At 44.5% G+C, this 12,080-nt stretch overlaps 1 protein-coding gene across 1 annotated transcript in view; it reads right to left on the bottom strand.

Moving 5' to 3' along the window:
- Positions 1–12,080, bottom strand: part of AP3B2 (adaptor related protein complex 3 subunit beta 2) — a 217,595-nt gene that overhangs the window by 60,211 nt on the left and 145,304 nt on the right. The window contains exon 22 of the mRNA XM_030190380.1: positions 9,356–9,462. Within this exon, the coding sequence (XP_030046240.1) occupies positions 9,356–9,462 (107 nt within the window). The remainder of the gene's footprint in view (positions 1–9,355; positions 9,463–12,080) is intronic.

The following is a 12,080-nucleotide window of genomic DNA, read 5'->3' as shown; positions in this document are numbered from 1 at the left end:
GAGCTAACTAGCCCTGACCTCGTTCACCTATCAGCTTATACATTGAATCAGCCAGAACTGCAGATAAGTCAAAACACATGTTGACCTCTTCACTGCAGTCCTTGCAAATACAGCAGAGAGTAACATTAGATTTAAAAAGGTATTCTACATTTAACTACACAGAATCAGTATTTCTTATAAGACATATTCTAAATATCAAAACTTGTAAATACTAATCTATTGCCTCTCTCTAAACAGTATTTCTTCTAAGCATTTTAAACTAATCCTAAACAAACAGCCTGCTATATACCGGCTCATAATAGAATACATGTGTTTGCTTAGCAATCCATCACTCACAAGGTTGAAAGAAATTCCTGTCTCTGACCTTTCTAACCCAGCCCGGCAAACGTAAATAACCTAAACCAGATAACATTCCTTCACTTGCTAGCAGAACTGAGAATTTAAAATAATATCTGAGCACCTTTAAACAAAATTAACCCTTCATATGATTTCTCAGAATTATTCAATTTCTTTTGCTCACTGCCTCAATAACATCCTCATTTTTATTTTCCATTCTTTTCCTAATAATGCCTAACATTCTATTTGCTTTCTTCACTATCGCTGCATACTGAGCAGAGGGTTTCAACGCATCATCAACGATGACGCCTAGATCCCTTTCCTGGTGACTGCTAATGTGGAACTTTGCATTACATAGCTATAGTTTGGGTTCTTCTTTCCCACATGCATCACTTTGCACATGGTTGCATTAAACGTCATCTGCCATTTGGAAGCCCAGTCTTGTAAGGTCCTCTTGTAGTTTTTTCACAATCCTCTTGCGATTTAACAACTTTGAATAACTTTGTATGGTTGGCAAATTTAATTACCTCACTAGTTACTCCCATCTCTAGATCATCTCTATATATAAAAGGCACGTTCTAATTGAAGCCTCCAGCCGGAAACTTGAGGTGGCATAGATATCCGGTTTAGCAAGTACACAAAGGAAAAGAGAGTCGTAAAACAAGCAGAGAGCTCCTTGCAAGTCAAGCAATTAACTCTGCCCTGGGTGATTAACAAGGTCAGCTGAAGTGCACAGCTCCTTGCAACTAAAACAATTAACTCCTCCCAGAGTCTTAGGAGCTTGCCTTTACTCACCCACCCTGCTGTCATTGCCATACACTGTAAACCAAACAAACCTAGCAGCTTCTCCACATTGTCGTTTTTAAATTGTTGCTCCATCAGAAACAAGTCTACAGCTGTTTCAACTGGGAGGGAAGGCGGCCCTGGAACTGGGACGGTGGGGACTCTGAAACTCTGAGGGGTGGGGGGACCCTGAAACTCGGACGCACCCTGGGACTGGGAGGGAGGGAGGGGATGACCCTGGAACTGGGAGGGAGGGGGGAGGGGGACCCTGCAACTGGCAGGGAGGTGGGAGTGATGGGCCCCTGGCACACACTCTGATTCTCATTCCCTCTCTCTCAAACAGTCAATCTCACACACACACTCTCTCTCTCTCTCTCTCAAACATACACACTCCGAGGAAAACCTTGCTAGCGCCCGTTCATTTGTCAGAAACGGGCCTTTTTTACTAGTTTATAAATATGTTAAAAAGCAGCGGTCGCAGCACAGACCCCTGGGGAACCCCACTATCTACCCTTCTCCACTGAGAATACTGACCATTGAACACTTCTCTCTATTTTCTATCTTTTAACCATTTTTTAAATTCACAATAGAGCACTATCTCCTATCCCATGACCCTCCAATTTCCTCTGGAGTACTTTATGAGGTACTTTGTCAAATGCCTTTTGAAAATCTAGGTACACAATATCCACTGGCTCACCTTTATCCACGTTTGTTTAGCCCTTTAAAGAAATGTAGCAGATTAGTGAAGCAAGATTTCCCTTCACTAAATCCATGTTGGCTTTGTCTCATTAGGCCATGCTTATGAGTATTGTCTACCCCAGCACAGCTCAGGTCTGCCTACACCTGCCGCCTGTGCTCTACACTAACACCCTCCTCCCACCAACTGGGTCCCAACCACATCTGGGCGAGTCTCCCGCTCTCAATTTATCCCCAGTGATTTCTAAGTTACTGCAGCCACACTCCTAGTTGTCCCACATTTCCCAGAAAGCACTCACAGACCCAACACACAAACCACCTGGATTCTTCATCAATCCAGACAAGAGGCAATAAACTGAAAATTTAAAAATTGAACAATGAACAAAAAAATGTGCAATCAGCAAACAACAACAGGTAACTGAAATATGGCAATTATAACACTAACTAAACATTTGTTTACTTTCTAAAAAGTACCTGGGAAGATCAGTAAGTATAGCTGCTTACCAGTTATCAAATATAACTGTTTTTTTTTTTACAGGGCTTCAGCAAAGAGCTCTCTCTTTCTCTCTTCTCCCGGGCTGAAACTGGAGCAAAAGCCAGTACAATCCAAAAGAAATGAGCTCCTGGGCCAATCAGAGCCCACAACGTTTCAAAAATAGCTGGTTACACCACTACAGGCATTTTCTTTATCTGTGTGCTAACTAGGAACGGTCATTCCTCTGTAACAGTTTTAAACATAAACATGCACCACCTGCTGGCCAAACTAGAGAAACACAATTCAAGAAAGATTCAATACAATTTACAGGCTTAAAAACACACTGTTCTGAAGCTGTGCTGAAAGAAGACAACTGGACACAGATCACAAGACCTTGCAGGATAAACACCATGACTCCACCTGCCCTCGAACTGAAGAACCAACATTGCAGCCCTGGAAGTGGAGGAGGTGAGAGCATCCCAGAGAGAGGAAGAATCAGCGCTCAAAATCTTCAAAGTTGCTGGATCAGTGATCACTAAGAGGTAAAAGGTAGTGGTGGTTGGCAATTCTCTTCTGAGGGGTACAGAGGTGTCCATCTACAGACCAGACATGATGTTCCGGAAGGTATGTTGTCGTCAGGTGCCAAAATTCAAGATGTTACAGAGAGCTTGCCAAGACTCATCAAGCCTAATGACTATTAACAATGCTGCTCATCTATGCTGGCACAAATGATACTGCTAGGCACCCCTCCAAATGTATGAAAAATGACTTAATATCTCTGGGAGAGAGGGTGAAGCAGAATAGTGCACAGGTGGTGTTCTCGTCGATCCTCCCTGTTGAGGGTATAGGCCAAGGCAGGGAAGCGTGCATCCTGGAGATGAATATGTGGCTGCATAGATGGTGTCATAAATATGACAGATGGTATATATAATATGTAAATAGCTTTGATTGTAACCACAGAAAGGTGGTATATCAAGTCCCATTCCCTTCCTGGACCCTGGGATGCTTTTCCAAAGGCTGCTGAGCAGAGATGGTGTCCATCTATCAAAGAAGGGAAGACACATCTTCAGCAGCAGACTGGCTAACCTACTGAAGAGGGCTTTAAACTAGAATTGTTGGGGCAGGGTGATCAAAGTCCTAGGTAAGTACAAGCCCTCAGGTAAGTGAAGCATTAAATACCTCTACACAAATGGGGAAAAGGGGCAATATCTGGAAAGCAGTATATACTAATGCCTGAAGTACGGGAAATAAGGTTTCAGATCTTGAGGCTGTGTTGGGTTGATTTGGATTTAGTGGAGATCACTAATTGGGTTTCTGCCAGGTACTTGTGACCTGGATTGGCCACTGTTGGAAGCAGGATATTGGACTAGATGGACCACAGGTCTGACCCAATGGTCCAACTATAATCTGTTCAGGAAAGACAGGTTAGGTCAAAAGGGAGGGGTGTGTTATTATATGTTAAAGGTAATATTAAAGCCACACAATTGCAGGCCCTAAAGGGTAAGGAAGAGGCACTGTGGGTCAATCTGGAAAGAAGGAATGGCAAATGTATTTACACTGGTGTGATATACAGGCCTCCTTCACAGACAGAAGAAATAGACAGAGATTTAATTGAAGATATTCAAAGTATAGCTGTGAAAGGGGAAGTACTACTAATAGGTGATTTTAATAGGTCAGATGTTGATTGGGCATCCCTATTGCAGGGTCTTTTAAAAAGGGAGATCCTAGATTCTCTATAGAGGGAACTATTGCAGCAGTTGGTAATGGAACCCTTGAGGGATGGGGCCATACTGGACTTAGTGCTTAGTTTTTCTGATGTCATAGTAGGTGATCATCTGGCATCCAGTGATCCCGGATGGTTTAATATTAAGATAAGTGTGGAGAGGGTTCATTCAAAAGTGAAGGTTCTAGACTTCAAAAAAACTAACTTTGTTCAGATGGGGAATTACCTCAAGGAATTGTTGTCTGGATGGGAACATCTGGAAGAAGCTGGAAAGCAGTGGGCAAAACTGAAAGAAGATATTGTAAGGGTGGGTTTTCAAGCCTGTCAGTTGTAATAAATAATTTCATGATGTGTATTTCTCCTAATTGGCCAGCAGATGGTATTTGTTTTCAGTGTTAAAGCTGTTGCAGAGAAGATTACTTTTTCAATTTAGTCTTGTAAAAAGGGAAAGGGAAATGGGACTTGATATACTGCCTTTCTGAGGTTTTTGCAACTACATTCAAAGCGGTTTACATATATTCAGGTGCTTATTTTCTACCAGGGGCAATGGAGGGTTAAGTGACTTGCCCAGAGTCACAAGGAGCTGCAGTGGGAACTTGCAGTACCATTGGCCAGATACTTTCAAAGTTGGTGCTCTGGTCTCTGATTGGTCCTGGGGTTCAAATCTAGCCAGGAGGTACTGGATTTCAAGGTTGCCAGGTGGGCGGTTTTCCGCAACCCGCTGCGGGAAATTTTTGTCTGCTGCGGGTCGCGGTTTTTGGGCTATTTTGGGGGGGTTTGTGCGGTTTTTCGGGCCACGGGAGCGGGGCTGATGACGGCGGGGGCGGGGTTGATGATGGCGGGGATGTGAACTTTTTGGGCGGGTTTGGGGACTGGGTAATTGGCAACACTGCTGGATTTTTCTTTAGTCTCAGTGTGGGGGTACAGAGCAGAAACATCTCTGTCCTGAGACCCTGTTCAGACTTGTGAGCAGATAATTGCCTGAAACTCCCCAGGTGCTACCTAGGTGGTAACAAGTATTAGATAGTTTTAATATTGATCCTTGTTCTGGTTATCTGTTATTGCTTGCTGTACTTTTTCACCTGGTTTTTCAAATGTTCACTGTTTTACTATAACAATAAACCTATTAGTTTATTGGCTCTGTTGTCCTAGACTGACTAAGAATCCTGGTGGTTGATGTGTTGGGTCTGTGAGTGTTTTCCAGGAACTGTGGGACCCCTGAGAGAGTGGCCCTACTACCTAGAAATCACCAGGGAATAACTTGAGAGTGGGAGACTAGCCCTGGGGCAAGCGGGACATAGTCAGTGGGAGGAGGGTGCAGTATAGAGCACATGCCCAGGTGCTGGCGGGACCTCCTGGTGGCCCCAGGGTTAACCCCAGGTGGGCGCCAGGAGTTTTGCGATAAAGGGCAACAAACCTTTTTTGAAAGGAAAGTAAATAAAAGTAAGAGGAAAAGGAGGCTGCTTTGGTTCTCAAATGTAGTAGTGAAAAAGAGGTTTGCCTTTATAAACTACAAGAGATCGCAGAAAGAAGAAGTCAGGTGACAATATCTGGAAAAGTTAGGAGAAGCTGGTAAAATAAGAAAACAAAGATGCAAATGGAAGAAAAAATAGCCAATATAGTAAAATGGTTGAACAAGACATTTTTTTTTAGATATGATTGTGATTGGAGGAAGTGGAAAAGTGGCATTGTGAGACTCAGAGGTGAAGGGAGAAATATGTAGAAGCTGATAAAGATAAGGCGGAATTACTTAACAATTATTTCTGTTCTGTGTTCACAGCTGAAGGGCCGGGAGCAGGACCACAGAAGACAAACACAAATAGAAATGGAGGAGTGGTAGTCCTTGAATAATTTTCAGAGGACTGTGTTTGCGAGGAGCTGGCTAAACTAAAGGTGGACAAAGCAATGAGACTGGATGGCATACATCCTAGGGTGCTGAAGGAACTTAGGGATGTTCTAGCAGCTCTGCTGGTTGACCTTTTCAATGCTTCTCTAGAGTTGGGGAGTGGTCCCAGAGGACTAGAGAAGAACAGATAAGGTCCGCAAAAGCAGAAGTAAGGAAGATGTTGGGAACTGTAGGCCAGTAAGGCTGACTTCTGTGGTAAGTAAATTAATGGAAATGCTTTTAAAACAGAGAACAGTAAAGTTGTTGGAATCCAATGGATTACAGGTCCTGATGCAACATGGTTTCCATAGGAGTAGGTTTTGTCAGACAAATCTGATTAATTTCTTTGACTGATTGACCAGAGAGTTGGATCGAGGGAGAGCACTAGATGTGGTGTATTTAGATTTTAGCAAAGCCTTTAACACAGTTCCGCTTAGACGACTAACAAATTAACTGAATGCCCTTGGTATGGGCCCTAAAGTGACTGACTGGGTTAGGAACTGGTTGAGTGGAAGGTGACAGAGGGTACTGCTAAATGGAGTTTATTCTGAGGAAAAGGATGTTACCAGTGGTGTGCTACAAGTTTTGGCTCTTGGGCTGTTTTTTAAAACATTTTTGTAAGCGATTTTACTGAAGGGCTGTTCAGTAAGTTTTGCCTCTTTGTGGATGATAGCAAAATCTGCAATAGGGTAGAAACCCCTGATGGTGTGGATAACATGAGGAAAGTGAAGCTAGAGGAATGGTCTGGAATTTGGCAGCTAAGGTTTAATGCTAAAAAATGCAGGGTAATGCATTTGGGGTGAAGAACTTTTGTGCATGAAAGAGGAGCGGGATTTGGGCGTGATGATTTTAAGGAGGCCAAACAGGTAGAAAATATGATGGCAATATGAAGGATGCTTTTGCACATAAGGAGAGGAATGGCCAGTAGGTAAAAGGAGGTGATAATGCCCCTATATAAGACTCTGGTGAGACATCATTTAGAATATTGTGTACAGTTCTGGAGTTCAAAAAGATATAAACAGGATGCAGTTGGTCCAGAGGGTGACTACGAAAAATGGTCAGTGATCTTTGTCATAAAGTGTATGGGGACAGACTTAAAAGATCTCACTGGCCAATATACAGCACTATTTAACCGGACAGAACAACTCCTGGCCAGTTAAATAGCGCTTAACTGGCTCAGCACTAATATTCAGTGCAAGATAGCCTGTTATCTCTGATGAATATTAGCGCTTACAGCACATCAGCTAACCGGCTATATTGTGCAATATAACCGGCTAGCTGCAAATATTCAGCACTTTGCCAGCTAAGTTTAGTGGCCAAACGGACAGCCTAATAGCAGTCCTATCTTTGGCCACTATAAACTTAACTAACCAGCGCTGAATATAACTTGACTGGTTAACTTAATCCATTCAAAAAAAACCTGGATATTCAATGGTCACTGGAAACAGCCCGGCATTGAATATCTGGACTCAGCGTCGATAACTGGACTTAGCCTGCCTGCCTCCCGCGGGCAGAATATCGTCTAGTGAATATGTATACTTTGGAAGAAAGGCAGGAGAGGGGAGATATGATAGAAACATTAAAATACCTTCATGGCACAAATGCACAGGAGGTGAGTCTCTTTCAACTGAAAGGAAGCTCCGGAATGAGGGGGCAGAAAATGAAGGTGAGTAACCTGAGGAAATACTTCACGGAAAAGGTGGTGAATTCATGGAATGGCCTCTCAGTGGAAATGGTGAAGACGAAAACAGTATCTGAATTCAAGAGAGCTTGGGATAAGTACATAGGATCTCTACGGGAGTGACAGGGAGAATAGATGGCATGGATGGGCAGACTGGGTAGGCCATATTGTCTTTTATCTGTTTACATTTTTCTCTGTATCTCAGACTCTGTTGCCACTCTGTTCTCTAGGTCCTCTGTTTGTCTGCAAACTCCAGCTGCATTTATCCATCCATTTCTCCAGCTCATTCAGCTAATCTGCATGCTCCTTCACTTCCTCCATCCTCCACTCCATCTCTGTCACTTCATGTTGGAGCTCAGCCATCAGGTCAGTGATCTCCTTTTTTTATGCCAGCCAGGTCCCACCTCAACTCACAGAATCAGGCTCCCATTTTGCCCTGCAGCCCCCAATCTGACTCACTGTCCTTGGAGGGAACAGGCGCTGCTGCCCACAGGCGATAGCTCTCAGGTTAAAGCAGACATTGCTACCATCTTTCTTTGCTCACTGGGCAGAGTTCTGGCTCCTTTGAAAGAGAATTCCCCTGTCTTTTTCTGCATGGTCATCCTCCCCTGGTTTTCAAGGTTTCAACAACTGCCTCAAATTCTGCCCAGGGATGAGTGAGTTTTTCCAGGAGAAAACCTATTGTTTAGCCTTGCGCTGCCGTCTCGAGGGGCATCACTTCTTCCTCCTCACAGAATTAATTTTAATGAACTATATTCTAAAGTGTGTGCACCTCAAGGATCTGTTTATAATTATTTGCCACTAGAAGAAAGTATCTCAACTGAAAATACTGCAAGAAGCACCTTCTAGAACCAAGTTTTTCATCACAGACGCGAATGATTTATTATTTTTTTTCAAATAACAGAACTATAAAATACCTTATTTATTTATTTATTTGGATATAGCTCACACATTTTTCAGTAGTAGCTCAAGGTGAGTTACATTCAGGTACAATAGGTATTTCTGTCCCTGGAGGGCTTGCAATCTAATTTTGAACCAGAAGCTATGGAGGGTTGAGTACTTGTCCAAGATCACAAGCAGTAGCAGTGGGATTTGTATCAGGATTTGCTGGTTGATAGCCTGGGGCTATAACCACTACTCCATATCTTAATTTTCCAATTTAGTTAACAGCACCTTATATTCAGTTGTACTAAATGTATCAAAATGGCATATTTTGGAAAGGAGTGACCATTGTTTTCTGATTAATTCAGTCATCACCACTCTCATGACAGAAACAGGGAGATTGATGTCTCACTCATCAAGGTCTTCATTTATACAAGCCACTGAAACTTAGCCTAGACTTACTGCTACAGCACTGAGAATAGCTCAGGCTACAGACAAAGTTCATGATTTTTTTATTTGGATTTTGCTCCTTTTCAGTAGTAGCTCAAGGTGAGTTACATTCAGGCACTGGGTATTTCCCTGTCCCTGGAGGACTCACAATCTAAGTTTGTACCTGAGGCAATGGAGGGTTAAGTGACTTGCCCAAGATCACAAGGAGTAGAAGTGGGATTTGAACCAGCCACCTCTGGATGTCAAGACCAGTGCTCTAACCGCTAGGCCACTTCTCCACTCCAATGAACTGGAGCTGTGTTCATGTGATACACCTGCACACTAACCACTCTCTTTTTGATTACATGGACTTATCAGATGGAGGAAGCTTATGACTGTATACAAAACATGCTTTTTATAGGTTTGCAGGAATTTTTGAGATGCTAGGAAATACTTTTTACTTACGGAAGGAGTTAATGAAGTGTCAGTCAGGGACAGTCCCTCTAAGTCAGTCACCAGGCTGGCAGAGACGATGCTGCTGGGCGATACAGGCAGGGTAGTGGGCGTTATAACTACAAAAGCAAAGTGGTGAGTCAATAGTATGGTGTATTCTTTCACCTTGCCTCTTTCAAGCACCTTTCCACCACTACCTCAGCAACTCAGTTTCCCCTTCCTAACTGCAGGCTGGATGGAAGTCTCTGCTGAAGCTCAACCCCCTCAGTAATACTCTCGGGCCAGCTTCCCTCCCTCCATGAACACTGTTAAATCGTTCAACTGAAGTTCCGCTTCCTCAGCATGTCAACTCAGTGTTCTAAATGAGCACTGAAGCAGTCTTATTTTTGCCAAGTGAATTAAGGCAAGAACATAGACACAATTCTTATACATAATTCAGCTGACAGTGTAAACCACTCAAATCATTATTTTTGGGTAGATTTCTCATGCTAGTCCTGAAGGAATTAAAAGTTCTCTCCTACCATTGTCAAGCTAAGCAATCTGAGATGCTGCTATACAGATCCTTATCAAAAACCCCCATTTTGGTACCATGCCTTTTCTTACTAAAATGTGTGAAAATGTAAGAAGTGAAATAGATTAGGACAGATAAATAAGGAAACTAGAGACCCTAATATTGTCCTCGTCTCCCCTCATCCCATTATTATTTACTATGGATGGCATTGAGCAAGCAGATTGCTGCTCTGGGTGGGGGGAGGAGCTGGGGGGTGTTGAAGAAGGTTAAAGCTCTGTCCTTCAGCCATGAAATGACTTTGATTAAATTACAAGTAAGCACATTTATACAGACTGCTTAAGTAGAGGAGTGTGGAAGCCGTGTTAGTCCACTCTTAAGGTTATCAATAGAAATCAAACAAAATAAAACATGGAAAAGAAAATAAGATGATACCTTTTTTATTGGACATAACTTAATACATTTCTTGATTAGCTTTCGAAGGTTGCCCTTCTTCGTCAGATCGGAAATAAGCAAATGTGCTAGCTGACAGTGTATATAAGTGAAAACATTCAAGCATTACTATGACAGTCTGACAGGGTGGGAGGATGGGGGTGGGTAGGAGGTATGCATGGGGACATCAAAGCATATCATTGATATTCTAACAGGATGGGTGTGGATAGGTGAGGAGTGGGGTGATCAACAGAGAAATACAGCTTTATGGTTTATAATGGGCTAGGAACCCCAGATTCCTTGTTAAGTCCTTTCTGTTGGGTGTTAAAATATTCAATCATTCTGACTTCAAAGGTCTTACGTTCTTGTATGGTTTTAAAGTTACCTTTCAGGATTCTCACTGTGAAGTCACTGGTACAGTGTCCTGGTCCTGTAAAATGCTGACCAACAGGGGTGGGAGCCCTACTGGCACCAGTATTGCTCATGTGATGTCTATGTAAATTGAATCTTGTCTTAAGCATCTGGCCTGTTTCTCCAATATAGCATCCTTCGTTACATTTTTTACACTGAATGATATATACCACATTGGAAGATGAGCAAGTGAAAGATTCCTGTCGCGGCCCTGAGGTCACTCGGGTGGAGGTGAGCTCTCGAGTTCTCCCGAGCTCTATGAGGCCCAGGAAATAACCGCGCACCCCGAATCTTCACCTGCGGCGACCACCGTTCACCGAGGGTTGAGCCCTCAGCTGCGGGCGGCCAGCAGGACTGCTGGAACCACGGGGCGACGGCTGGCCTGGCTGGCTGTGGGTACAGAGTCTTTGGTAACGTGGCTTAACCGGACGGTTCGCTGACAACAGGAACAAACGCAGTCTTGGAACTAGCTAGCAGGACGGCTAGCAGTCATGAGGAACAAACACAGTCTTGGAAACAGCTAGCGGGGCGGCTAGCTGGCTTGAGGGACAAACGCAGTCTTGGAAATAGCTAGCAGGACGGCTAGCCGGCTTGAGAACAAAACACGGTCTTGGGAGGGGCTAGCAGGACGGCTAGCAGGCTTGAGATCCAAACACAGTCTTGGAAGGGGCTAGCAGGACGGCTAGCAGACTTGAGAACAAACACCAGTCTGGGAAATGGCTAGCAGGACGGCTAGCAGACTTGAGAACAAAACACAGTCTTGGAAATGGCTAGCAGGACGGCTAGCAGACTTGAGAACAAAACACAGTCTTGGAAATGGCTAGCAGGACGGCTAGCAGACTTGAGAACAAAACACAGTCTTGGAAATGGCTAGCAGGACGGCTAGCAGGCTTGAGATCCAAACACAGTCTTGGAAGGAGCTAGCAGGACGGCTGGCAGACACGAGGCATGAACACCGTCTTGGAAACCGCTAGCTCGAGGGCTTCGAACAAGGAAACGGAAGCATCGGTTCCCCTCCGTGCTTCCGTTTAAATCCCCCGCTTGTTCTGGCTGGGGAACCGCTGGGCAATCCTCTCCGCCCCAGCCGGTAACGGGGACCGGATTGGTCCCTCTGTCCATGGGCGGAGGTTCCTCTGACGATGCGCCAATCCGGCGCAAGTGGGCGGAGCCTCCTCGCTGGTCCTGCCACAGCAAGGAGGACGCTGACGCCGGCGCCGCCATCTTGTCCGGCGGATCCCTTTCCCCGAGACCGGCGCTAGTTCCCCTGGGTCGCCGGCCTCGGGGCAACCAGCCGTCGCGGCGATCCTCGGGGCAACCTTCCCCCGTCGGCCCGCGCTCCCCGGACGCCCCAGCCCCCCGCTCCGATTCGCGGGGCGCCAGGTAAGG

The sequence above is a fragment of the Microcaecilia unicolor genome, chromosome 1 (assembly GCF_901765095.1).
Source record: "Microcaecilia unicolor chromosome 1, aMicUni1.1, whole genome shotgun sequence".
NCBI classification, from domain to species: Eukaryota; Metazoa; Chordata; class Amphibia; order Gymnophiona; family Siphonopidae; genus Microcaecilia; species Microcaecilia unicolor.
Note: the sequence above shows the minus strand (reverse complement) of the source record. Positions and strands in the feature narration are given on the sequence as shown.